This window comes from Lampetra fluviatilis, chromosome 56 (assembly GCF_964198595.1).
Source record: "Lampetra fluviatilis chromosome 56, kcLamFluv1.1, whole genome shotgun sequence".
Lineage (NCBI taxonomy): Eukaryota > Metazoa > Chordata > Hyperoartia > Petromyzontiformes > Petromyzontidae > Lampetra > Lampetra fluviatilis.
In genome coordinates, this window is record NC_136330.1 from 2,380,903 (window position 1) to 2,407,583 (window position 26,681).

At 48.6% G+C, this 26,681-nt stretch overlaps 1 protein-coding gene and 1 pseudogene across 3 annotated transcripts in view; one reads left to right on the plus strand and one right to left on the minus strand.

Moving 5' to 3' along the window:
• Positions 1 to 5,505: 5,505 nt before the first annotated feature.
• Positions 5,506 to 15,501, plus strand: LOC144950073 (ribonuclease H1 pseudogene; annotated as a pseudogene). Of its 2 annotated transcripts, XR_013640343.1 has the most exons (4): positions 5,517 to 5,561; positions 6,740 to 9,862; positions 11,711 to 11,817; positions 12,181 to 12,384. The product of XR_013640343.1 is annotated as a ribonuclease H1 pseudogene, transcript variant X2 (transcript). The 2 variants fall into 2 exon arrangements; XR_013640342.1 differs by lacking the exon at positions 6,740 to 9,862 and having other exon boundaries at positions 5,506 to 5,561; positions 12,181 to 15,501.
• A 3,148-nt stretch (positions 15,502 to 18,649) lies between these two features.
• LOC144950194 (transmembrane protein 255B-like) overlaps positions 18,650 to 26,681 on the minus strand; it is a 30,212-nt gene continuing 22,180 nt past the window's right edge. The window contains exons 5-9 of the mRNA XM_078880271.1: positions 25,406 to 25,486; positions 23,772 to 23,857; positions 22,832 to 22,991; positions 21,077 to 21,205; positions 18,650 to 18,859 (exon numbers count right to left, since the gene is read on the minus strand). Of these exons, the coding sequence (XP_078736397.1) occupies positions 18,650 to 18,859; positions 21,077 to 21,205; positions 22,832 to 22,991; positions 23,772 to 23,857; positions 25,406 to 25,486 (666 nt within the window). The remainder of the gene's footprint in view (positions 18,860 to 21,076; positions 21,206 to 22,831; positions 22,992 to 23,771; positions 23,858 to 25,405; positions 25,487 to 26,681) is intronic.

The window sequence follows — 26,681 nt, forward strand, 5'->3', positions numbered from 1 at the left end:
TCACGAAAGCTTCAAATCTAGAAAATGTAATGGCTTAGAGTTGAGTGATTGACTGATTTATTAAACCGGACTAAGATAATGAAATCCACAGGCTAAGACTTAACTAAAAAAGCCACACGTTATCGTCAATTATACTGTGCTCAGACTAAAATGGTAAAAAATTGTTTAAATGAGCAGTGCCCCCAAGGCACAAGGCAGAGTGGTATGGTACAGCTGTAGTACCGATAACTCCTAGTGAGGATGAAACCCCGTGTACGGTTGTGTTATTGTCCTCCTGCTGCTTAAAACTAAAAAAATATTTACTAAACTATTTTTCATGTTGCAAGGTAAGTCCCACTGAGCTCTATCGCTCTGTTTCAGAAGCGATCTGGCCACAAATGATAGCTCAACAAAGTGGCTTTTCACGTGGAAATATATCGCAGCCAAACTATCTGAACGCGTGTTCATTCTAAATGTGGAGGGGAAAAATCCACGCAACCACGGGGAGAGAGAGACACGCAAACTCCAAATATACAGCAGCAGGCGTCGGGGTCGGGATCAAACCCACGACCTCCTGCACACCAGGCGAGGTAGTTGACATCTCCCCACCGCGGCACCTAATGGGCTTGACCTCCATTAATTTAGAAGCCTTTGCCCCAGCTGGCACGGGAATTAGCCCCGTGAGCCACCCAGCTCAAAGTGCGCGTGACTTAGCTGGTCACTTCATCACGATGATGGCAGCGTGGTCGAAACGTATAAGGGGCCGTCCATAAATGACGTCACGCGATTTTGGACGATTTTTGCCCCCCCCCCCCCCTTCATCACACGGCGTCGCAAAAAGTCAGACCCCCCCTCAAATATGACGTCACAAAGCTCTGCCCCCCCCCCCAAAAAAATATAAAACATGTTTCAAATCGCTTGAAACTATTGTCATTGTAGAGCGTATTTAATGTTGTAGGAGAAAACATTTATTAAAAAGTCTATTTAATTAAGTGGAACGTGTTGTCTATATTTATTTAAAGTTGCGCATTTTGATGTGACGTCACATTTCTCAACCCCCCCCCCCCTCGTCACACATCGTCACAAATGTCTGACCCCCCCCCCCTAGGTGCGTGACGTCATTTATGGACGGTCCCTAACGGCGGCACGGTGGCGAGATGTTAATTACCTCGCAGGGTGCCGCGGGTCGTGGGTTTGATCCCGACCCTGACGACGCCTGTATTTGGAGTTTGCGTGTCTCTCTTTCCCCCATGGTTGCGTGGATCTTTCTCCGGCTTATCCCTCCACATTTATAAACGCGCGTTTAGAGGATTTGGCTGCTATAAATGTCCACGTGGTAAGCCACTTCGTTGAGCTATCATTTGTGGCCAGATCGCTTCTAAAAATACCTATATAGCTCAGTAGGCCTTGCCTGAAGACTGGCACGGCACACAAGGGGATGTGCGACCAGCACCACGCTCGACCGCCTTTGTCTCCCCAGTGGCGGCATTTACACACCGCACCGGGTACTCATTCTAGGCTGAGTCGACGTAGAGGAGGCCCAGGGCCGGGTTGAGAGAATTTTCACTGGTGTAGGTGGCCGTGAGCAGGAATCGAACTCTGGTCGCCGGGTTCGTAGTGAGCTAACTGCTACACTGCCGCTTCCCATCTGAATATGTGCCACTCTCTCCACACACACAACGCTCTGTTATCACCGAGTGAGAGCGCGATACGATTCATCGTTTGACAACGAAAATGTGCGTCAAGATGCTTTGTTCAAAACGAGCCGTTTTTCTCCCTTCACGGTGAACTTCTGCACAACCACGATCTTCAGCAGTAGCAGCAGCAGCCATGCTCTAACCACTGCTGGATGAAGGCTTCCTCAAGCCATCGGCATCTCTCATTTGTCCTGCAACCGGACCAACCTTCATACAACGTTCCCGCACGTGAGAGCATTTTGATCGCTCAATCTCCGCGATAGGCGTGCTCCCGAGCGCGTCCGTTGGCTCGGCTGCCACTCATCATCTCGTGAGTCTTGACCACCGTAGCCACCACTCCTTGGAGCCACGTGTTGCCAAGAGCGTGCAAGGCGATGTCCACCAGGGGCTTTCACCGCCAAGGCTCGGCAAACACAGATTGAGAACGAACAGGGACGCAACTATGGGGGGAGAGGGGGGGGGGGTAATTTGGCGAATCAACAGATCAACAATCTAACAAAGCATGTTAAGACGTTTTTATTTTTAAATAAAATTCCACCAATTAACCATCAATTGGGGAACAAAAAAATCCATTGTTACAAATGAACAAAAATAATATTTCCGAAAAATGCCAAGCGTGAAATATAGTCGCCTTACTGCTGGTGTTTGTTACTGAACACCGGGATTTTTTGCTGACATACGGATGGAAGCAAGATACACGATAAGTTAATTGTGAGTATTGCAAACTTTGCATCTCTTTTTGTATTAATACTGTCAAACTGCGACACTGTCTTCATCTAAACCAGTGGTGGGGAACGTCCGGCCCGCGGGCCGTATGAGGTCCGCGAAATCATTTGGTCTGGCCCTGCCAAGGCAACCACAGGCGGGACTCGAAATTCAATAAATCTCGGAGCAAACCTGGAAAAGCAGTTGCGAGTAGCAACATCATCAATACCAGCTAACATCACACGCCTCACCAAAGAGAAGCAGTTCCAGCCATCGCATTAGGGGTGCGTTAATGTAATGTTTGGCCAAATACAACGGGATAATTTTAAAGTTGATAATTTCGTATGGCCCGCGAATGATGTTATAAATATCCAAATGGCCCTTGGCAGAAAAAAGCTTTCCCACCCCTGATCTAAACCCAATACACGGTGCAACTAGAATAATATATACAGTATAGGTTTAGCCTACATAGTATTGTTATACGGGGTTAAAACCATCAGTAGCTATTTCGGTAAAAGTGAGTTGGTGAGAAAAGAGAGGGGCCCAAGTCGGATCTTACACAGCCTCTCCCTTGCAATCTGGAGTTGTGCCCCTGAGAAACGGTCGCACCTTAAATTTCGATTGAAAGCTTTCGTGACTGCAGGGATTCATCTTCTTGGTTCTTTCGGTGAAGTCACGTAGAAGGGAAGTAATAAAATAATAAAAAAATAAAACACAATAAAATAATTCTCACGACGTTTCGGCTACAACGCAAGCAGCCGTCTTCAGGTGAAGAATGAGACACTGCCAAGCTAGGAGCTTATATATAAGCTGGGTTGGAGGTGGAAGAAGAGCGCCTTGATGCCATCTCCATCCCAGCCAAGTCGGCGTGATGTCGCAAAGCAAAGGGAATGTTGCATTGATATTTAAACAAGTTCAAGTTCATTTATTAGGTATAGCCCTGTGAGCCATTCGGCTCTTGAATCGGGTGCAACCGCAACAAACAAAAAACTAAAACATGAACAAAAAACATTTTAAAGTGAATATGTGACTAAGTGCAAACAGAAAATCCAAGAAAAGACAGCAAAATATTGCAGAAAAAAACACCGTACACCAACGCTGTGTGCAAAAATCCCAGTGGGATGCAAGTCAAACAACCAACAACAACCACAAGACAACTTAGATTAAGGCCATCAGTCTAACTCTGTACTACAACAAACAAACATGGCTAAACCAATACACTTTTCGAATCACCTAAATAAAGCCATGAAAGCAATGAAACAGTGATCATAGGAACACATGCGCAGAGAGAGAGAGACTTTGGTGCCACGGCCGTAGAGCGACTCCGCAAGCCAGGGCGGTGGGGTGAACATCGACCGCCACTAGAGCTCTGTGGTGTTGAGACATCTAATCCTTTAATCGCAGCTTTATTCAAACTAGACCATCGGATGTCTGTCTATATGTCTCTGGTTCTGTGTTTTATCCCTCTCTCAAATTTAGCATTCTCAGGAAGAACGTAATCAACCAGGTAGGGTGTTGACTGTTATGTTATCCGACTCTCTGTTGTATTACATTACATTTCTAAGTATACTAGATTTGTGTTTCTATTTCATTTATACCTGATGACGATTGCTTGTGTTGCAATCGAAACGTCGTATGCTAGTATTTAATTTATTATTTTCTTTTAATACGTGACTTTACCGAAAGAACCAAAGAGTAATTCCTGCAGTCACGAAAGCTCCAAATTAAGTTTTCTCTCAGCTGGCACCGTGCCATGCATGAGGCATCCAAAGGGAAAACAAAAAAACCTCTCAGCTGGCACCGTGCCATGCATGAGGCATCCAAAGGGAAAACAAAAAAACCTCTCAGCTGGCACCGTGCCATGCATGAGGCATCCAAAGGGAAAACAAAAAAACCTCTTAGCTGGCACCGTGCCATGCATGAGGCATCCAAAGGGAAAACAAAAAAACCTCTCAGCTGGCACCGTGCCATGCATGAGGCATCCAAAGGGAAAACAAAAAAACCTCTCAGCTGGCACCGTGCCATGCATGAGGCATCATCTAAAAATTCTAAAGGGAGAAAAACCTCTCAGCTGACATCGCGCATTCAACGAGGGGGGCGTGGTCTGCAGTGTGGGGGGGGGGGGATCCGTTTTGCCACGCGCACGCGCGAGGCATTGCAATGGATAATAGCGACGCGATGGATGATTGAACAGAAATCAACACGTGGACATATTCGTCAACCCGTACGGTTTAGCTCCGTATTCTTGTACAGGGAAATGTATTTTTTTTAGGTTCATACAGTCGTTTTAATGCGGGCAAAAAAAACTAATTGTTGCGTTTATTTGTTTGGCGTTTCTCTCTTTTGATGGGACTTTGCAGGATGAACGTTGATAATTTTAAGCGCACGTGGTGACCACTAAGGTCTGAATTGGTCTGTGATAAGCAAGGGCACTAATAAGGGGTTGACAGGTGTGCGTTAATCAAGAACCATTTGAGCATTCTTTCAAAGTACTGTAATTAACAAACACAAAATGTTACAATGAGTGACGTTTCGTGCAACGACCCTTCTTAGTAGCACATACACGGAGGCAGAAAATAATCAAGGTGGATAGCAATGAGAGTTAGAGGCGTGCACTTTAAAAACACCAACGTGGGTTCGTCTAATAAAGAATAACAATTTGATAATTTTGTGTCCGCGTTCTAAGAATTACTTTGGTGTCACGAATGTTAATTGTATAATAAACAAAAACTGAACACGTGTCAACAGAAACACGCCCGTGCCTTGAGAGAGAGAGAGAGCGAGCAGAACACCGTCTTTTAAAAAGGGAAGAATAGTTTGCTACTAAATACATTTTGATTTATTCTTTGGATCTTTCGGTAAAGTCACGTATGAAGATAAAATAATAAATTAAATTAAATACTAGCATACGAAACGTCGTATGCTAGTATTTAATTTACGAAACGTCGTATGCTAGTATTTAATTTAATTTATTATTTTATCTTTATACGTGACTTTACAGAAAGAACCAAAGAATAATTCCTGCAGTCACGAAAGCTCCAAATTAAGTTTTGATGTATCTTTAATCTTGATTTGAAGCTTTGATCCTTGATTTGTCTCCCGCTGCGATGGATTGCTCGGGTCTACACGAGGCCCCTCCCCTTCCTCTCTCTCTGCAGTCTCGCGCTCGCCTCTCTCCAGGTTCGTGTCGCGATTTGATTTTTGTTGTTGCTGCTGCAACGAAATTAAGTCTAAGCGTGAACATTTTACGCGAATTAACCGCAAGACGTGTTTTTTTATTGGTCATTTTTTTTTTAAAACAAGCAAATGTTTCACTTTTTTCTGTGTTTGAATGTTTTCGAAGGTGCGGCCTAGCTAGAGGTGACGAAGCCTGCTAGGCGAGACTTTTTAACATTTTATTTTATTTGTGCGTTGCTATAGCGACATTAAAAACGTCGCGCTAAAGTGTTCACCTTGCGCCGCCAGTAATTTCGTCTCAGTTTTGCAACACATTCGTTAGTAAGAGTGCCCTGGAAAAAAATATATACATTGTGAGGCGAAGTTTTAGTGGCAAAGGCTCTTCACAGCACACAGAAGGGCCATTGCCCGAAACGTCGCATAAATGTGCTTCATAGCACATAAAGGACCATAGCCCGAACCGTCACCTTTTATATATGTTTTACCTGTTAAGGCCACTGTTATTGACGAATCGAACTGACGTTGAGTAGGATAAATTGAGTACAGTATAGGATTGTGATACACTACAGGAGCTGTCCGATTTACTACGATGCACATTTACGCTGTTTATACTGTACGCATGTTGAATTTCTTTCGCACCGTACGTGGCCAACCGTGAAATCGGAGGTGCAGAGGAAGGACCACAAACTAAACGCAAAAAATCCGTTCGAAAGATCAATTTACGACGCATCTTCCGACACGACTGAACAGTCAGTCTGAATAAATAAAGATAATGCCACCCATAGATCAATTTACGACGCATCTTCCGACACGACTGAACAGTCAGTCTGAATAAATAAAGATAATGCCACCCATAGATCAATTTACGACGCATCTTCCGACACGACTGAACAGTCAGTCTGAATAAATATAGATAATGCCACCCATAGATCAATTTACGACGCATCTTCTGACATGACTGAACACATAACAACAGTCGGTCTGAAGAAGAAAAATCAATATAACGGCACCAATGGATCAATGAACGACTCCTCTTCCGACCATGATCGAAAACATTTGAACAGTCAGTCTGGTTTAAGACGTGACTTTGCATGGAGCTTTCGTTATTCTCGATTGTTTTCTTTTTAGTTGTAGATTTTTTTACCTATTCTTCTGCTTCTTCTTTCGTATGGCTGATGTAGATGCAGAGCAGCAACGACAGTGTCATGCCCGATCCACAAATACGGAGGAGACATTACAGCGATTACACTCCGCCGCTCCTGACGCGTTTGTCCGGCTTGACCACCTGAATGTGAAATTGTAGTTTTTACCCATTAAACCCCCCGTTAAATATGGCTGATAAAAGGAAAAACACATCGGCAAGTGATGTTTCGACCGTGAAGCGTAGCAGAAAGTCGGTGACTTTGGAAATTAAATACAAAATAATTAAATTGGCAGACAATGGCGAATCAAATACCGAAATCGCTCGAAAGTTGGAACTACCTCGTACTACTGTGGTGACTATTTTGAAAGATAAGGCCAGAATATTGGAAGAGGTGAAGGGCCAGGCGCCTATGCAGGCTGCATACATTCGCCAACGTGCTGGCCTTATTGCAGAAATGGAAAAGCATTTGATAGTGTGGCTCGACGATCAAACTCGCCACCATGTCCCCGTGAGTCTTGCAATAATTCAGGCTAAGGCGAGGAGTTTGTTTGAGCACCTTAAGGCGAGGCGTGGTGAGGGCTCCCAATCAGAAACCTTCCAGGCCAGTAAAGGTTGGTTTAATAGATTTAAATCAAGGTTCAAATTTCATGAAATGAGGGTTAAAGGTGAAGCTAAAAGTGCAGATGCGGCAACGGTCAATGATTTTTCAAGAACATTGGCTGAAATTATTGAGGAGGGCAGGTACTGTGCCAGGCAAGTATTTAATGTGGACGAAACAGGTCTTTTCTGGAAGAAAATGCCTTCCAGAACTTATATTGCCAAGGAGGAAAATCCGATGCCTGGATTTAAATCTGAAAAGGACAGGCTTACACTTCTGCTTGGATCAAATGCAGCTGGGGACTTCAAATTGAAACCTTTGCTGGTGTATCATGCCGAAAACCCAAGAGCACTCAAGGGCTATACCATGAATACTCTTCCAGTCATCTGGAAATCAAATCCCAAAGCTCAGGTTACTGGTGCAATTTTTGAGGAGTGGTTTCGTGTTTATTTTGTGCCTGCTGTCAAAGAATATTGCCGGACTAACAACCTTGCATTTAAGGCAATTTTGGTTTTAGACAATGCTCCCTGCCATCCTGTGTCCGTTGAAGACTTTGATCCAAACATCAAGGTCGTTTTCTTGACTCCTAACACCACCGCATTGCTCCAGCCTATGGACCAGGGTGTCATGTCATCATTTAAGGCTTACTACCTCAGGCGAACCTTTGCTCAGGCCATCAGTGCAACAGATAAGGAAGGTGGACCGACGCTGACGGAATTTTGGAAGGGCTTCAATATTTTGGATGCCGTAAAAAACATTGGTGCATCGTGGAGAGAGATGAAACAATCTAACCTCAATGGAGTTTGGAGGAAACTGTGTCCAGAATTTGTCTCTAATTTTCAAGGGTTCACCGACACAGTGGAAGAGGTGACTGAAAATGTTGTTGAGATGGCTGGTCAACTGCAGCTAGAAGTGGCACCAGAAGATGTTGGTGAGCTGCTGGCATCTCATTCACAAGAGCTCAGCAATGAAGACCTTCTGCTGCTAGAACAACAAAGACTTGAAGAAGAGACGCAAACACAAGAGACTCCTCACCCATCGTTGTCAACAAAAGTCTTGAGTGAAGCCTTCAAACATTTTGAAACGGGAATGGCCTTGCTTGAGAAAAATGATCCGAACTTTGAAAGGAGCTCTAAAGCCAGCGAAATCATCAGGAGTGGTTATACTTGTTACAGGGAGATCTACAGGGAGCAAAAGAAGGCTGATGTTCAGACATCATTGGACTTGTTCTTAAAAAAGCCTGTAGCACTACGAATTGCACTTCTGAAGAGCCCACTAGCAGAGTCCCACCCCAATGATGACTGATGAACCAGAAGGTTTTCCTTTACTATCCTTCCTACAGTGAATCTTATATTTTTTTCAAAAGGTCAAGTCACCCCCCCCACCTCATCCTCACTTGTTTCATCAAGATGTATTGTAAATTTTGTTTAAAACCCTCTGGTCCTTAGGTGTTGATTACCTCTTAATTAGACTGCGGAGTCAATTAGACAACTAAAGCTGTCGAGCGTTAAGTGCTTACAAGAGGTTCATTGTGGTGGGGCCTGGTCGGCATGGCTCAGTCTCGGGCTCACTTGGATTCCTTGTTGGGCTGTGTTGCCCCCTGCCCTCGTGAAGTGCGGAGACAATTGGCGGGGTAAAGGGGTTACTCCTTTGCTCTCCAGAACTTTTAATTATAGTCTTTTTTTAAATCCCATCTTTTTCCAACACGGCCTCTTGTCAATCTCCTGCTGGATGAAGGCCTCACGTAGCCTTCCCCCCCCCCCCACTAATTCACCATCAGCATCATCAGCCATGGTCTATTCACTGCTGGATGAAGACTCCACTCATCTCCCCCCTCTAAAGCACCATCAGCATCATCAGCCAGTGTCTGTCCACTGCTCGATGAAGGCCTCCCCAAGCCCTCACTCGTACATCAGCAGCAGCCATGATATATCCACTGCTGGCTGATTAGCCATACTTCACGCTGGTCAATGCACTGCTCTCTACGTGGTTTCTGCTCATGGCCACCACTAACACCAGTGGCCTTTCAAGAAGCACGCAGGGCTGCTGCCCTTCATCACGAGATTGGCAAGCTTACAAAACCACGCAAAGCTGGCCCAAGAGCTCTGGAGTTGCGAGGCAGGCAGTGCCAATGCGTGCATGTGAGCTGTGGGCTCCCCCCTCGGTGCCCCGAGTCACCCTCACCATTCAGCATCGGCGACTCCCCCACGGACTCTCAACCAAGGCGAGGAGGACCCGGTGCGTGCGCCCTGCGGACACGAAGGCCGGCACGCGGCGCTGGAGGTGGGCAGCGGCGAGCCGCACGCGGATCCGGGCACCGCCCCTCGGCACCGCCCCTCGGCACCGCCCCTCGGCACCGCCCCTCGGCACCGCCGACAACGCTCGCGGCGCGGCACTCGTCGACGAAGAGCGACGCTCCATGCTGCTTGGCCAGGGAGCTGAGTTCCACCAGCGGGGCCACCTCCCCGTCCACGGAGAACACCCCGTGAAGAGCACGGAGCTGATTCCCTGTGCCGTGCGTCTCCAGTGCCGCGCACGCCGTCGCCAGCACCACCAACTCCGGTGAGCTGACTGCCCCAGCTGCTCTGTTGCCTCAGCTACTACTCTGGGAGTTCACTCTATGAAGACATAGCGCTGTGGCCATGGCCTTAAGGATGGGCTCCTGCTCGAGAGAGGGCCTCCTCCCCTGGCTGGTGTTTGTGCTGCCACTGGGTTGTCTGGAACCGGTAGAACGGACTGCTGCTGCTGATTTCCCACTCGCTAACTCTGGTCTCTGTTTTTAGCCCATTGTTGCTCAAATCATCAAACTCACTGTCATTCTCACCTCGTCCATCACACACAATGTGCCCCTTTACTTTCTAAAATAGAGGGACCTCCAATATTCTATTCATTCTTTTCCTCCAGTGTACAATATTCTACAATGTTATGATATTGTTTGAGAAGCACGTGCCTTAGCATGTCAGAAAACACCATTTAGGGTAGCACTCTATTCCAAAATATATTGTAAAACTATTAATATGCATGTTGTTGATTCGGTCCGGTGTTGAAATCAATTATGTTTCCATTACCGCCACATCTTCTCCATTACTCACTTTTAACTCAATATATATTAAAAACAGAGGGTGTTTTGGCATTGTCCATTTCAATATTATAGAGGCCTTATAGCTAAATTTGAACAATTCAAAATTTTAATTAATAATTTTTTCCCGGACATCTTTTGTTTGTCTGAAACATGGCTTACCTCGCATATAAATCCGAGCCAAATAGGACTTGAAGGATATAAGAGGAGGAGGTGTGGCAGTATACGTGAAACTGACCTACCTTGCATACAACTCACTACTGTATCTGACCCGGGCACCTTTGAATGTATCGCGCTTATAATTTCTTCTCCAGGTAACCACAATTTTACTCTGATGTATTGCTGTAGACCACCAAATAGCAAAATAACAAATAAATCTGGATACAGTGTAATTAAACGGTTTAAGAGCTGCCTCTTAGACCGTTTTCACAAGGTATGTGGTGATAACATCTCGTCCACAAATATTAAAATAATATAGGGTGTTCCACAAAGTGTGTCCAAATCTGTTCTTATATTTAAACAAGTTTGAATTTGGAATAGGTGACAAAGCCCGAGCCATGGCAGCACCAATATTTTGGTGCAACCTTGTTTCCTCCTTGAATATCGTAAATCTTCCTTCAAAAAATATCTTAAGCATAAGATTAGTACTACGTACAACCACATTTCTGAATGTGATTTGTAACTTTGATCCTTACCCATGTATCGATCGTTAAATATGAATGTGCAATTTTATCGAGAGATTGTGTGTTGTCTTGGCGTGATCTGGGACTATGTTGCTGCTTTACTGCCTTGCCCAAGCTTGCATTTAGTGTTGCAAAATCGTCAGAAATGTATGTAGTTACGCATTCTGTAATTTTATTTTAGTGACTTGATTACCTTTTCTGTACTTTGCACTCATATCGGCTTTCGAATTGTTTGTTGTAACTTTCTGACTTGCCCCTGCCGGACATCTGTGAAAAAGAGCTGCATAGCTCATCGGATTCCTCCTCCAGTCTAAATAAAGATTTTGATTATGTACACTGAAGACCTTTGTCATATGAATTTATAGCAATTAGGGGACTTTTTTCTCACGTTATAGCATTGAGAATGGTTCATACTTTTTATATATATGACTAAATCCAATGTCTAGCCTTTTGTGTGAAAAATTAGATTTCTAGCCCGCTTTCAAGAACGCAACCCCCAATTGTAAGATTGCATCTGTGGGAAAATAGGGTCCGATTTATAACAATCCAATATACGACAGGGTTTCCAGGAGCCCATTGTGTCGTAAAAGCAGGGACCGCCGCCTGTATATTCACATGTCTCCTTATGGGTGTGTATCTATTTTCAAGGTAAAGAGGTCATCATTGCCCGTGCCATTCGTGCCACCACATCTGGCTCATCGCTTCTGCTCGATTCCACACCTTTCGTGAAGTTGACATTGGACCCTTCCCCAAAGGTATGCGCCTTGCATGATTCCGACATCATGGTTCTGTTCTGGGACTTCGTGGCGACCTGCGCGCTTGGTCATCCTGCAGCCCGTTTTGTCAATCCGCTGCTGAATGAAGGCCTGCCCATGCTGTGTGGGTCGTGTAGGTTGCTTAACTGTGTGTTATGGAGACTTTTGTTTCCTAAAAATACAGTTGGGATAACATTTGGGAGGAAAAAGTGCAAAAATCGATAATAACGAAACCTAATTGCATTATAGTCCTAATCACGGGGCAATCTTCACAAGTAAGTTATCGGTGGCTTAGTTTTCTTTTCCATTCGTCATTCGTAGTAATGATAATAAACATCTACCGTGCATCTGCTCTTTTTACAGATTTAACAAGAGGTGACTCCCGGTCCAACAAGCAAACCATAACAAGAATAAGGACTGGACAATCACTCGCAACGCTATAGCGAATAATCCGTTGTCGTTGGGACTTACAAAGAGTGTACGACGTCTGATAATTAAGCCACAACAGCAATAAGAGGCAATAAGATTACGTAAACGGCATCGGCGGCAGTGCCAGCACGTGTGGAAGGCAAGTGTGAGCCATGGGGAAGAAGGGCCCGGCTTTCTACGCGGTCCGGAAGGGCAGGCAGCCAGGGGTGTACCTCACGTGGGAGGAATGCCTCGCACAGGTCACCGAATTCCGCGGCCCTGCCTTCAAGAAGTTCCCGACCGAGGAAGAGGCCTGGAACTTCGTGGGGCCTGACGTAAAGAAACCGCCGCCGTCCGGAAAAGACTCCGAGGAGCAGTCCTCTGACGGCGGCCGCAAGTCCCCGCAGGAGGGCGGCTCGAAGAAGCCGGGTGGGAGCAGCGGTGGAGCCAAGGGAAGTGGGCCGAACAAGGCTTCGACCAGCCGCGCTGCCGCCGCCTCTACTGCAGCTGCCAAGAGCGGTGGCAAGCGGCGTGCAGAACTCAGCTCCGATGAGGATGAGGAGCCGGCGAAACGGATGAAAGCAATCCTGGCCCAGCCTCCTGCCACCACCACCACCGTCGTCGCCACCACCGAGTTGAAGCCTCAGGAATTCTTGGGGGACTTGCCCGTCGTGTACACTGATGGCTGCTGCACGATGAACGGAAAACACGGGGCCTGCGCCGGGATCGGAGTCTACTGGGGTGACGACAGCCCGCTGAACCTAAGCGAGAAGTTGCACGGAAGGCAGACCAATCAGAGGGCGGAGATCGTCGCCGCCTGTCGCGCATTGGAGCAGGCCCACAGCATGAAGCTGGAGAAGCTCGTGCTGTACACGGACAGCAAGTTCACCATCAACGGCATCACCAAGTGGGTGAAGAACTGGAAGAAGAAGGGCTGGGTGCTGAGCAAGGGGGGCCCGGTGGTGAACAAGGAAGATTTCGAGAGGCTTGACAAGCTGAACGAGGGGATTGAAGTCTCGTGGATGTACGTCCCGGGGCACAGCGGTCACAAGGGGAACGAGGCCGCGGATAAACTGGCCAAGTGTGGATCAACAAGGAAGTGATTTTTGTTTTCGTGGAGCCAAAAGGAAATCGCACAAGTCGGCCACGGATGAAGATTTGGTTCTGCTTGCTGTCGATTGACTTCTCTTCTTCGGCTAGAGAAAAAGAGTCGTTTTGTCGTTCGACCTTCGGTTGTGCCAAATCTGACCCCATAGTCTAGAAAGAGAGGGCTCATTAACATATGTTACTCAATGCATGCACAAATGGCAGCAGTGTGCAGTGACGGCTATACTGTGCTTATGAGTCCAAATATGGATGAAACTGGTATACAGTTGCCTAGCTGTTCTTCTGCTGGCTGAATTAAAAAAATGCCACAAGTTTGAGCTGTTTTGAGCTGGTGACCATCACAGGTCTCGTGTGCAGAACGTACACAACGAGCACACAACGCACACACAACACATACGGAACACACACAACGAGCACACAACACAGAACGAGCACACAGAAGGCACACGGAATTTGTCATCTCGACGTGCAGAGCGTGCTGCCATTCCCGTTGTGTGCTCTTCACTTGAGAGGCACCTTTTAGCATATATACAGAATTATTAAGTCTTGTGTAATCTCACATCGTGTTGTGGTATATATTATTTGCACTACACAACTGCAAGGTGTGGCATTTATATATTTTTTAAAATGTTTCTGTTTAACCACACTCACACCTCGTTTACCGTTAAAGTGAAGGGAATAACATGAAATAAAAAAATGTGCTCGTCACCTTGACACAGTTTAAACGTGGACGATCCTCCATAACGACTACAATTCAATAGTTTATCTTAGCTCAACGCGAAGGAAGTTGCTCTGTGCTTGTAAAGATCGGTTCATTACATCTTGGTCATCTGACCCACACGGTTTACGCGAAGCCACATTTCAGTAAAGTACAACGTGTGCATTGTTTTCTGTCTCATTGGTGACCAAATTGAGACTGCCATACATCATACCAGCCTTTATTTTTTTAACAACAAAAAAGTTGGTGCTCCTGCTACATTTTATTTTTCGATTTAAAGCTTTCGTGACTGCAGGGATTCATCTTCTTGGTTCTTTCGGTAAGCAGCCGTCTTCACCTGAAGACGGCTGCTTGCGTTGTAGCCGAAACGTCGTGAGAATTGTTTTATTATGTTTTATTTTTATTATTTTATTACTTCCCTTCTACGTGACTTTACCGAAAGAACCAAGAAGAAGCTCCTGATACATTTAACATGTTTGGCTAATTGCTCAAATGAGTGGTGTGTAGGTAGGGGAGAGCTGAAGAACCCGGAGAAAACCCACCATGCATTCGAGGGGGGGTGACGCAAAACTGGTGTCTCCTGGCCAACTCGCAGCCTCACATTTATTTACATCACCTGGCAAGCCCTGGTGGTGGACACCCATCCAAGTAGTTAATTAGGCATTTTCCTCAATCGTACTCGCTCTAAATTTCGATTTAAAGCTTTCGTGACTGCAGGGATTCATATCATTGGTTCTTTCGGTAAAGTCACGTAGAAGGGAAATAATAAAAATAAAACATGAGAATTGTATCGTTTTATTTGTATTATTTCCCTTCTACATGACTTTACCGAAAGAACCAAGAATACGTACTCGCTCTATTAAGAACGGTTTTAGTCGCAAGTAGCTGCCTGCAGCCACACTGAACGTAGGGGCAATGTTGGCTGAATGATGTTGCAAGGCAATTTTGGACCTCTAGAGCTCACCCGAGCTTACTGCGACACAGATCTCATTTCAGAATCGGAATCTTTCTTTCGACTGCAGGAGGAATCTGAAGAGCCACGAAGCTCTTTAACACATGTCGAGTTGGGGCGGGTAGGTGTCCAGCCATTCATTAACATGTAAGCGGCAGACGAGATACGTGTGTGTGCAAGCCTGCGAATGTCTTCCAGGCCAGTTAGTTCATCAAATATATAGGGGTTTTTTTATTATTGGTATAAAAAAGTATTTACACGTGTCATTTTTAGTTTGCATGTTATTTTCCGCTTTGTAGCAATGTGATATGCAGAGATGCAACACCAGTGTTTGCTTGTAAGCCTTAACTGTTCAGCCAGTTGAAGGAAAAGTAATGAAAATTAACTTGTTTTACCCTGAATAAGGCAATTAATTACTAATTGCACAAAATTGGCGACAGTGTTTCTTTTCAAAGTGTATTGTGTGTTTTTGAGTAATAAAGTTTCTTTATGCACGTTTTGCTATATTTTTTGTGAGTTGATAATATCACTGCAAACGTGTTGCCAAGCGTGACGGTGATGAACCACACTTCTAATGCAGCTAGCACCTCTGATCATCACGGTTGTCTACGTACGGTGCAAAAGAAGGGTCAGCATACACCAGCACCTCCAATTAGCAAGGTTGACTACGTTCGGTGCGAAAGAAACTCAACGTGCATACATCACACAGAGATAGCAGCAGTCGTTCGTGATGTTGAAACCAGCCCAGAGTGAGTTAAATCTTACGTAATTCTAGTCCGAAGAGCCATAGGCGAAGGAACGAAACCACATTAAATGTTTACGTGGAGAGAAAATAACATTGTTTGGTTTTGGGAAAGTCACTTGCGTCATTTCCGTTGGTGATGATGCGCTGATGAGACAGGCCCACTTGTATTTCGCCGCATCACTTCGCAACTCCCGTTACAAAATTCTCCGGCTCCACCACCTCAAATGTAAATTCGCTCTCCAATCATTAAGCCGGACAAAGGCGACTGTTGCTGCTGCTGCTGTTCAAATGGATTTTGATGGCGAGTTCCCGGTATCACGGTATGACCTACAGCGGAGCGTAGGTCACTGCTGTTTCCCCGCCGCGGAAAACACCGCAGCACCGCACAGGTATGTATTGTAGAACTTCTTTCGCACCATACGTAGCCAACCGTTATAATCGTGGAGTGTGTACGGGGGAAGGACAACGAACAAAACGCAGGGGAGGGCAGGAGCAAGATGGAAGTGGGGACTGTGCTCTACTGATCCACACTCGGTTTTTTTGGGTGAGGCCACGTGGCTTTACGCCAACATTATTGTCGTTAACCCTCCACCACCCGACTTCGGGAACGGTGAGCTTCTCGAGTTGACGGACCCGATGAAACTCAAGAGCAGTTTGAGCGAAATGTCGTCTCATGCCGATGCTGATTACTGTCGCCGAAAGTGTGAGCCCAACGGTAAGGAGATTATTGGTAACAAGTATAACCCGTAAAAACAAAGTTTTTCACTATAAATCCTTTATATGCGTGGCGGCTAGAGTCCTCTCGTCCTCTGGCTTGAGATGGCTGCCAACTCTGGGTCAGATGATTGCATGGCAGCATTAAGCAATTGGTAATTAAATATTATATTTTTGTCCTAAAAAGTGTAAAATTTTGGAAACAAAATTTCACGAACATTAATTGTCACGCACAACGAGTCTGTGTGGAAAATGTCAGCTCGATTGGATCACGGGAAGTGGGTTAAAAAACGACCGAAAGATTTGCACGGTCCTAAGCAAGCAAGCGAACTTAATATAAAGGATTTTAAAAATTAGATCCACGGATTGTATGCCACGTGACGACGGTCGGCACGTGCGATTACGTCGGCACGAGCGAATGATAGCTTTGTAAACGAGACGATATTGTCGGGTGGTGGAGGGTCAATGACACGCATGTGGGCCAGAACGTTTATACGATGTGTCCGAACCCAAAAACACAAGTTGCATCATTGTTTTGCGTCCGCTCCGAAAAACCCGCACGTTTCAAGTTTTAACTGCGCCGTTCTTTTTCGATGTAAAGCTTTCGTGAATCATTCAGACGCTGTCTTTCCGACAGACCTGTTCTTCACCCGAGGACGGCTGCTTGCGTTGTGGCCGAAAAGTCGTGAGAATTATTTTATTATGTTTGATTTGTATTATTTTATTATTTCCCTTCTACGTGACTTTACCGAAAGAACCAAGAAGATACGCCGTCCTGTCCACGAAGTTCCCACCTTGTACAGCAGGTGGCGGACTTGGGTTGAGTCCCTCGTGAAATACAACAAAAATGAAGAATGGTCAATACAACTGTGGCCAGTTGCCAGGTGAGGTGGCTCGGGCACCTGGTAAGGATGCCCCCCTCCCCCCGTAGACCCCCCCTGGGACTCTACCGGGCAGCAGCAGCAGCATCCCACTGGGCGAAGACCCCGGGGCCGGCCCAGGACCACGCTGCTGCTGCTGCTGCTGGTGGCAGTGGGACGATGTCGCTCGGCTCACCTGGGAATTACCCAGGAAGAGCTAGAATCTGTGTATAGTAGTCTATAGTGTAGTGTATAGTGTATATTGTATGGTGTAGTAGTGTATAGTGTAGTAGTGTATAGTAGTGTAGTCGTGTAAAGTGTAGTAGTGTATAGTGTAGTAGTGTATAATGTACTAGTGTATAGTGTAGTAGTGTATAATGTACTAGTGTATAGTGTATTGTATAGTGTATCGTGTATTGTGGTGTATAGTGTAGTAGTGTATAGTGGTGTATAGCAGAGGTGTGGACTCGAGTCATGTGACTTGGACTCGAGTCAGACTCGAGTCATGAATTTGATGACTTGCGACTCGACTTGGACTTGCATAACAATGACTTTGTCCCACCTATGAGATGTGGACTCGAGTCATGTGACTTGGACTCGAGTCAGACTCGAGTCATGAATTTGATGACTTGCGACTCGACTTGGACTTGCATAACAATGACTTTGTCCCACCTCTGGTGTATAGTAGTAGTCGTGTATAGTGTAGTAGTATAGTGTAGTAGTGTATCATGTACTAGTGTATAGTGTAGTGTATAGTAATGTAGAGCTAGAGTCTGTGTTTAATGTAGTGTATAGTGTAGTAGTGTATAATCGTGTAGTAGTGTATAGTGTAGTGCAGAGGTGGGACAAAGTCATTGTTATGCAAGTCCAAGTCGAGTCGCAAGTCATCAAATTCATGACTCGAGTCTGACTCGAGTCCAAGTCACATGACTCGAGTCCACACCTCTGGTGTAGTGTATAGTGTAGTAGTGAATAGTGTAGGCACGAACGCTTACATCAACGTGCCCGCTTCAACAATCGACCAATAGCAACACGATTTCACGCCGAAGTTTCGTTTGTAATGGTTCAGTCTTTATCGGAGTTATCGTTGCCCTCGTTACACTCAACGCACGTGCGTGCAAAACAGACAACAGCGCTCGTCCATTTCTACATTTATCGTTCATTAAAACCCACAGCTGTTGAGCGCCGGCGCCAAAACGCCGAGCGGCCGAAAAACAGTCTCCACGACCGACGGCGGAAATTCGGGTACAAATACGCGGGCGGGCGGGTGCGGTCGAGTAGGCGTTCAAACGATCCGGGTGCGCGCTTCGTCCTCGCGAGAGCCGCCGCTACGGTGCGTAGGGCACGGGTTTCTCGAACGAAGGGGCGCGCGCGTGGGACGCATGCAGAGGCGGCGCACTGGGTCGCGGCGGAGGGTAGAGCGCGCTGGCGCCCGGGTAGAGCTGCCCGCCCGCGTCCCCCCGCGGGAGGCCGCCGATCGCCAGCGCCGCTCCGCTGGTTCCCCCGGCGGCGTAGTAGTCCAGCGCCGTGTCTCGGCACTGACGGGGTTGAGACCCAGCGGGCGAAGGGGCGCGGGGAATACACAGAACGGTGGGTTTGTCGGGGTCCCAACGTTGGGCACTCAAGTAAAAAAAATGTTTATACTGGTAGGAACCACCTGGTGCCACCAGCCCACAGGGGATTATTGTGTCCGTCCGTCCGTCGTGCATCCAAAAATGGGAGGGGTGGGGCTGGGTGGAGAGGGGAGGGTGGGGAGGGGCTGGGTGGGGAGGGTGGGGAGGGGCTGGGTGGGGAGGGGAGGGTGGGGCTGGGTGGAGGGTGGGGCTGGGTGGAGAGGGGCTGGTCACCCCGTGGTGCCCTTATAAAACTCAACGTTTAACCTACTCACGCTGGCTTGTGCCCGCCCTCACAGTCGGGCATATTTGCGGAATACACCACGCCGCCGTTGACCCTGGCCATTGACCGAGCAACCCAACGTTCCTACCAGCTCCCTCCGCAGGACAATGTGTTCGCTCGCGCTGTGGCATTTTGCTTCGCTGCGTTGATTTTTTTTCGTTCGTAAACAATTTTTCTTTAATATATATTACCAGGTATAGGTCCTCCTGAGCCATAAGGCTCCTTTTTCAGAAGCGGCCTGGCCGATTTGCACGGTCGGCTACGAACGGTGCGAAAGAAGCTCGACGGGACATACACGCAGCTCGCGCGACCGTGAAAACCGACCCAGCCCGACGAGCAAAGCCGTGCGTTTCAGAGCGAGAGGCATTTAAAGAGGAACGCCTCTTCCCCCCCCCCCCCCATACATAGCCCCGTGAGCTCATCTGTGGTCGCGATATGACTTTGGCGGCCGTTTCTCTCGAGAGAGACGCGGGACACCGAACGCGGACGCCGAATACGCGAACGGTTTAGAGAAAGGCGATCCGCACTTGTAGAGGCAGTGCCCCCCCCTCTCATTAGCGGAGACATTTGACTACGGGGGCAAGTTCCACAAGTTGGACAATCCTCCCCCTCCCACACACAGCCGCACTCCCAAAGCCAACCTATTAATACCCACCGGAGGTTTAACTTTCAATGTGATTATGGGGTTAGGACGCACCCGGGCTTATTTTGCGGCAAAGGTTACGTGGGTTTTGACGCATACACGGAGCCGTATGATGCTCCATCACCACCACCACCACTGTCGCAGTCGTCCCAGCGTGGATGAAAGCGCAAAACTGCGGCACTTTATCAGCGTTCTCCACTTATGAGAGAGAGGTGGAGAATGTACTTGTGATCTGCGTTACAGTCCGAATTTGTTTACATACTACGATGATGGGGACGATGATGACATTTATACGAGAGTAAATTATGAGGTGTATAGTTGTTGTTGTTGTGTTTCTTTGCCGGGCGGTGGTTGCTATGCACGTGGCCTGTAAGCCAAGCACCGTGAAGAAGGCAGCGAGGGTTGGTGCATCGCGAAAGTGTTGTGAAACTCCCTTCCGGAGGGCGTTGAGATGCGATACTGTGGATTGTCAGGAGAAGGCAGTACAGCAAATGTGGACTTCGCCCGGTTCCGTACGTACGGGATAGAGCGTTACCCCCTCGCATCTCCTGGTGCTCCATTTTCTTCCCAAACATATAAACACCCTCATTAACTCGCTCATAACACCTTAACCCTTTCCCGTTCCAGTGACGTACACGTACGTCATTGGAACGGGATCAAAACTAAAATAAAACATTTTCATCGGTCCGTCTTCACGTCGGAAGTCGGAAGACGTACCCGGGACTCCCACATGGCCATGCGGGAGGCCGTGTGGCACAGAATGCGGTCGTGTCGCTACAGTTCCCTGCGGTGATTCTAGATTTGAAGTTTTCGTGACTGCAAGGATTCATACTCTTTGGTTTTTTCGGTAAAGTCATGTGCGTAAAAAATATATATATTTTAATTTTCACTGCGGCGAGTACATTTAAAAACAACGGCGCTATGCCTCTCTAAGTTAAATGAACCCCGAGCCGCTAGCATGTTCCGAGATTCAGCGGTGAACGGGACACCACCCACCCTGCAACTTGCAGACGTCTCGGAACGGGGAAGGGTTTGTGTATATAGAGGATCGCGGAGCTTTGGGGGGTGCTGCCTTGCTGCCTGGGTGCCAACTGGATGGTCCCTCGCGTGTCTGTGTGGCTCGTTCTCTCTCTCTCTCTCAGCGAGAGAACGCTGCGCAGTGGCGCGGTCCGAGTTGAAAGCATCATCATCATCATTATTTTATTCTTCTTCTCACCTGTGCCGTGTATGGATACGGTGCCAGGCCGGGATAGCACGGGCTGTAGGAGAGCGACTGCATGCTCGGGCTGTAGGAGATTTGGGCGAGCGAACTTGGAACGTACTCGACACGCGGCAGCGTCTGTGCCTGATAACGCGCACAGCAGCAGCAACAGCAGCAGCAACAGCAGCAGCAGCAACAGCAGCGGCAACAGCAGCAGCAGCAACAGCAGCAGCAACAGCAGCGGCAACAGCAGCAGCAGCAACAGCAGCGGCAACAACAGCAGCAGCATTAGCAACAGCTTCTACAGCAGCAACATCCCCTTCGCAAACCAAGGTGGCAGAGTTCGGACAAACAGCCCCCATGACCGGCAGGGCTAGCGGGAGGCCTTTGTCGGCGTAGCAAATCATCGCCCCATGGTATGGTGGTGGCGGTGGCGGTGGTGGTGGCGGTGGCGGTGGTGGTGGCGGCGGTGGTGGTGGCGGTGCTGTATCGTTGCTTCATCCTTCACCACTGCCAAGCTCAAATAACTTCGAGAGCTTGACCCCTGCCCCAAAAAGTAAGCAGGACGGCGCACGGCAAATGCTCCTCCACTTTCTCCACCACCTCCACCACCACCTCGTCCACCACCACCTCCTCCTTCGGAGCCACGTGGTCCGCTTAAAGTCACGTTTAGGTTGCGCTTATTTCATCTCACCAAGTGACACAACTCAAGAGACCAGGAGAGTCTCATTTGCAAGAGAGACCCGCGCTATTTGTCCGTCGGTAGGGGGCGATAATCCAAATCGAGTAATTTGCGGTGTAAGTTTAGAATTTGGTCAATGTGGGTCCTGAAGCCGGCACACAATTGACCTCCTCTTGCAAATGTCGTCTCGACGTCTTTAATATCTGCTGGTCGGGATGGAACCCACGACCTCCTGTATACCGGGCGAGGTCGTTAACATCTCCAAGCCACCGTGATGATGATGATGAGAGATAGAGACACGCAAACTCCAAATATACAGCAGCAGGCGTCATGGCCGAGATGGAACCCACGACCTCCTGCATACCGGGCGAGGTAGTTAACATCTCCTAGCCACCATGATGATGATGAGAGAGAGACACGCAAACTCCAAATATACAGCAGCAGGCGTCATGGTCGAGATGGAACCCACGACCTCCTGCATACCGGGCGAGGTAGTTAACATCTCCTAGCCACCATGATGATGATGAGAGAGAGACACGCAAACTCCAAATACACAGCAGCAGGCGTCATGGTCGAGATAGAACCCACGACCTCCTGCATACCAGGCGAGGTAGTTAACATCTTGCCACCGTGATGCTCCACGCTTCCCGGTGTTCATGGCACTGGGACATAACGCAGCCAGTCCAAGCCCAACACAATCTCCCCAAGCCCCCTGCTATACATCCCTCATTGTTTGAACAAAATTAATTGCAAAACGCTGCGTTGGCAACAAAAACTCACATTCGTCAAGAACACTGCCCTAAAAGGATGATATATTTTCTATATACATTATATATTATAGAAATTATAATATAGTATATGTATATATAATATATTATATGTATATATAATTATAATATATTATAATCCACTTGGCCAGAGAGACGGAGAGAATAAGAGTTTCATGCTGCACTCCAGACTCTGACGGTCATTCACATTTCAAAGCGCCCAATCGTTTTGTGGACGGGGGGGCAGGATGGGGTGGGGGGGTACGTTGCCTCTTCACGCCAATCGCTTCCTCTTCTCGGCTCGCTCGTTCGCTCGCTCACCGTGTCCTTGAAGCTCCCCAAGACGGCGGAGGTGACGATGCCCAGGAAGACGGCGCACACGTTGAGCAGCGTGGAGAGCCAGAGCAGGCGGTAGAGGTGCACGGCTCCGAGGCAGCTCCTCACGCCCACGAACTCGTAGTAGACGGCCGCGTAGTCGCCGCTGCACAGCGACGCGAGCGGCGGCCGGCCAGCCAGGCGGCAGGCAGCCAGCCAGCCGGCAGCGGTAGCAGCAGCAGCAGCAGCGGCAGCAGCAGCGGCAGCAGCAGCAGCGAGGGGCACGGAGCGACGCGGTTTAATTGTCTACCGCCGGTCGAGTAACAACGTCGACGCGACGGCGGCGAGTCGCGCGGCGCGAGGTCGAAGCCGCCGACCGGCGATCCTCGTGGTCCTGGGTTGTGACGTGGGTCGTGACGTGGGTCGTGACGTGGGTCGTGTCGTGGGTTGTGACGTGCGTCGTGACATGGGCCGTGACGTGGGTCGTGACGTGGGTCGTGACGTAGGTCGTGACGTGGGTCGTGTCGTGGGTTGCGTCGTGGGTCGTGTCGATCTGCATCCCGTGTCGACAACTCTCTCGTCTCTCTCCTCTTCATCTCTCTCATCTCACTCACGTGCATCTCCTCTCCAACTCTCATCTCTCTCTCCTTCATCTCTCATCACACTCACCTGCATCTCCTCAACAACTCTCCTATCTCTCTCTCCTCTTAATCTCTCATCACTCCCCTGCATCTCCTCCAGACCTCTCATCTCTCTCCTCTTCATCTCTCATCACACTCACCTGAATTTCCTTTCCAACTCTCATCTCTCTCTTTCTCCTCTTCATCTCTCAGCACACTCCCCTGTAACTCATCTACAGCTCTCTCATCATCCCTCCATCTCTCCTCTCTCTCATCCCACACTCGTGTGTGCCTCCTGTCAGTGGCTGCGCCGCGACCTTCCTTGCCTGCCACAGTTGTAGAGGTCGCAGCAATAGCAGGTGCCGCTGCGGATCTTGAGCGAGCAGTCACCGTGACTGCTCCGGCACGGCACCTGGGCGGTCCGACGTTGGACAGAGACGTAAAATCAGGAGGAGCGGTGACGCGGTGCAGTCCAACACGGACTCATCTAACGAGTGGTTTTATATATATATAGAGAGAGTGCGTCTATTTAAGCTGGGTTGGAAGCGTGGTGGTGTTTCATTCAGACGCTGTCTCCCCGACAGACCTGGTCTTCACCTGTGGACGGCTGCTTGCGTTGTGGCCGAAACGTCGTGAGAATTATTTTATTATGTTTTATTTTTATTATTTTATCATTTCCCTTCTACGTGACTTTACCGAAAGAACCAAGAAGATGAATCCCTGCAGTCACGAAAGCTTTAAATCGAAATCATTATTATTGTCAGATTATCAGCTTTTAGAGTGTTGTAAATGGTATCACACGATCTGACACCTATGCGTTTTTGAAATTGAGCCGGGTTTGTTAATTTTTCTTTTGCAACGTGGGTCTCCATCGACAATATTGAGACGTCACATTCACTAGGAGTCAAAACCTGTTCACACTGTGCTCAACAATTCCGCATGAGCCTCACCGGATCTCCACCTCAGTAAAAATAATATATATACAGATGGGCAGATTGAGTCAATCATTGTGGGGGTGGGGGGGGGGCGACACCTCGCAAGAAGCTGGCCCGAAGCTCAAGGGTAACTTATAGCGCACCTGGGCGCCATGGGTTGCTGTCAGCAGAAGGTTTTCTACGGAAAGCCGACTCCTCTCTGATCTCGAGCCAGGAACGCAGATTTCGCACATTTCTAGGATCGACGACGACTACAAAAAGTCGCTTCCCTGTTGGCGTCTGGAATGAAATCACGCCAAGGGGGGTGATCGATGGAGTGAGACGCGTGAGACGCGGACGAGAGGAGCGCGGAGGCGAGGGATGGGACGCGGGCGCTTGTTTTTGTCACGCGGAAAACAAAAGAGGGTGAAGGCGCAGCCCTGCAGGTGCCGGCTCACTGCACCCGCTGGCGGGCGGCGGCTAGAGCGACGTGATCGCGGGGCAAGTTTGTTGGGCACCGCTCTCCCGCGTTGTGGCGCGCAGGTGGAGTGTACCCACGCTTCAGCCCAGCGCACGTGACCTGCCGACATCGACTGTGGCGTGGGCATTCGCTGCTACCTGTGCACCGCCACGGGTTTCAGGAACTTGCGCCGTTGCCGTCAAACTGCCGCGCCGGGAGGGTCGAACCGGCGGTGACATCGTGCGAAGCGTCACGCCGTCCTCACACACGATCGCAGACCGTCCACCCCTCTGCTCGAACAAAGACGGTGGTGGGGTCACCGCGTCGCGCGGCGCTTTCAGATGCGCTTCTGTGGCCGTCTGGAGCGCCCTCTTCCTTGCGATGTTTGGAAGCCGCTGGGAGCTGCGCACTTTTAAATCATCTGCATTGGCGAACTCATTTCTTAAGAGCTGCTTGCTGTGTTTATTTTGTTGTCCTCCCCCCGGCACCTCCGATTAGCGCGATTGGCTGCGTGCGGTGCGAAAGAAGTTCAACGCACAGTACATGCGCGCGGACGATGCACTGGGGCCCAAAGGCAAATACTCACATCGGAGAAGTAGTTTTCGTAAATGTAGCCATCGCCGCTGGTGTAGAACTGGCAGCGCTCTGCGTAGAGGGGTCTCGGGTCCTGGAGGGGGCAGAGGGGGGGAGGGAAGGAGATGGACACTCCTCGCATGGAGATGACCGACTGGCACCTACGATTGGCATGGTCGGCTATGTGCGGTGCGAAAGGAGTTCAACGCGCACGATCGCGAGCGACTCGCGTGAGTCGCAAATGGTGTTCTGGAAGAGCCCGAACGTTGACGTTTGGTGACAGATTTAACCACGTGGGGGGGCGGGGGGGGGGTCAGAGGTCGCAAACCAAAGTCACAAAGAAGAGCGGAGAGGCACACACGTGGTCACTACGAGGCGGTGGTGGTCCTCACTAATCACGTGGTCACTACGAGATGGGAGTGGTCCTCACTAACCATGTGGTCACTACGAGACCACGGTGGTGGTCCTCACTAACCACGTGGCGACCTGAGTTCAACTCCCGGCAATGGCTACCATCGGTGGCGCGTGTTACCCACCGTCACCAAAGCTCACAGACCACCGAACCGGTATCGGTGAAGTATGGTCAAACAAATCCCGTGGCTGATGCATTACATTCTCTCTCAGAGACGTTATCTCTCATCACTTGATCTCATCACGTTATCTCTCTCTCTCGAGGCGGTAGTTGTGTAGACTTCAAGATGCGAATCGCGGAGAACCAAGATCGCGGATCGCAAGTTCGTGAGTAACGAGGCAACGCCGTGTTTATCAGGAGGACCTTGCTTGGAAGCGTCTCTGATTAGCGACGTCGGCTACGTATGGTGCAAACGAAGTTCAACGTACATACATAGACTCACACAGAGACCCGTAGACTCACACAGAGACCCGTAGACTCACACAGAGACCCACAGACTCACAGAGAGACCCACAGACTCACACAGAGACCCATAGACTCACACAGAGACCCACAGACTCACACAGAGACCCATACTCACACAGAGACCCATACTCACAGAGAGACCCACAGACTCACAGAGAGACCCACAGACTCACACAGAGACCCATAGACTCACACAGAGACCCACAGACTCACACAGAGACCCATGGACTCACAGACTCACACAGAGACCCATAGACTCACATACTCACACAGAGACCCATAGACTCACACAGAGACCCATAAACTCACACAGAGACCGATAGACTCACACAGAGACCCATAGATTCACACAGAGACCCACAGACTCACAAAGAGACCCACAAACTCACGTAGACATCCATAGACTCACACA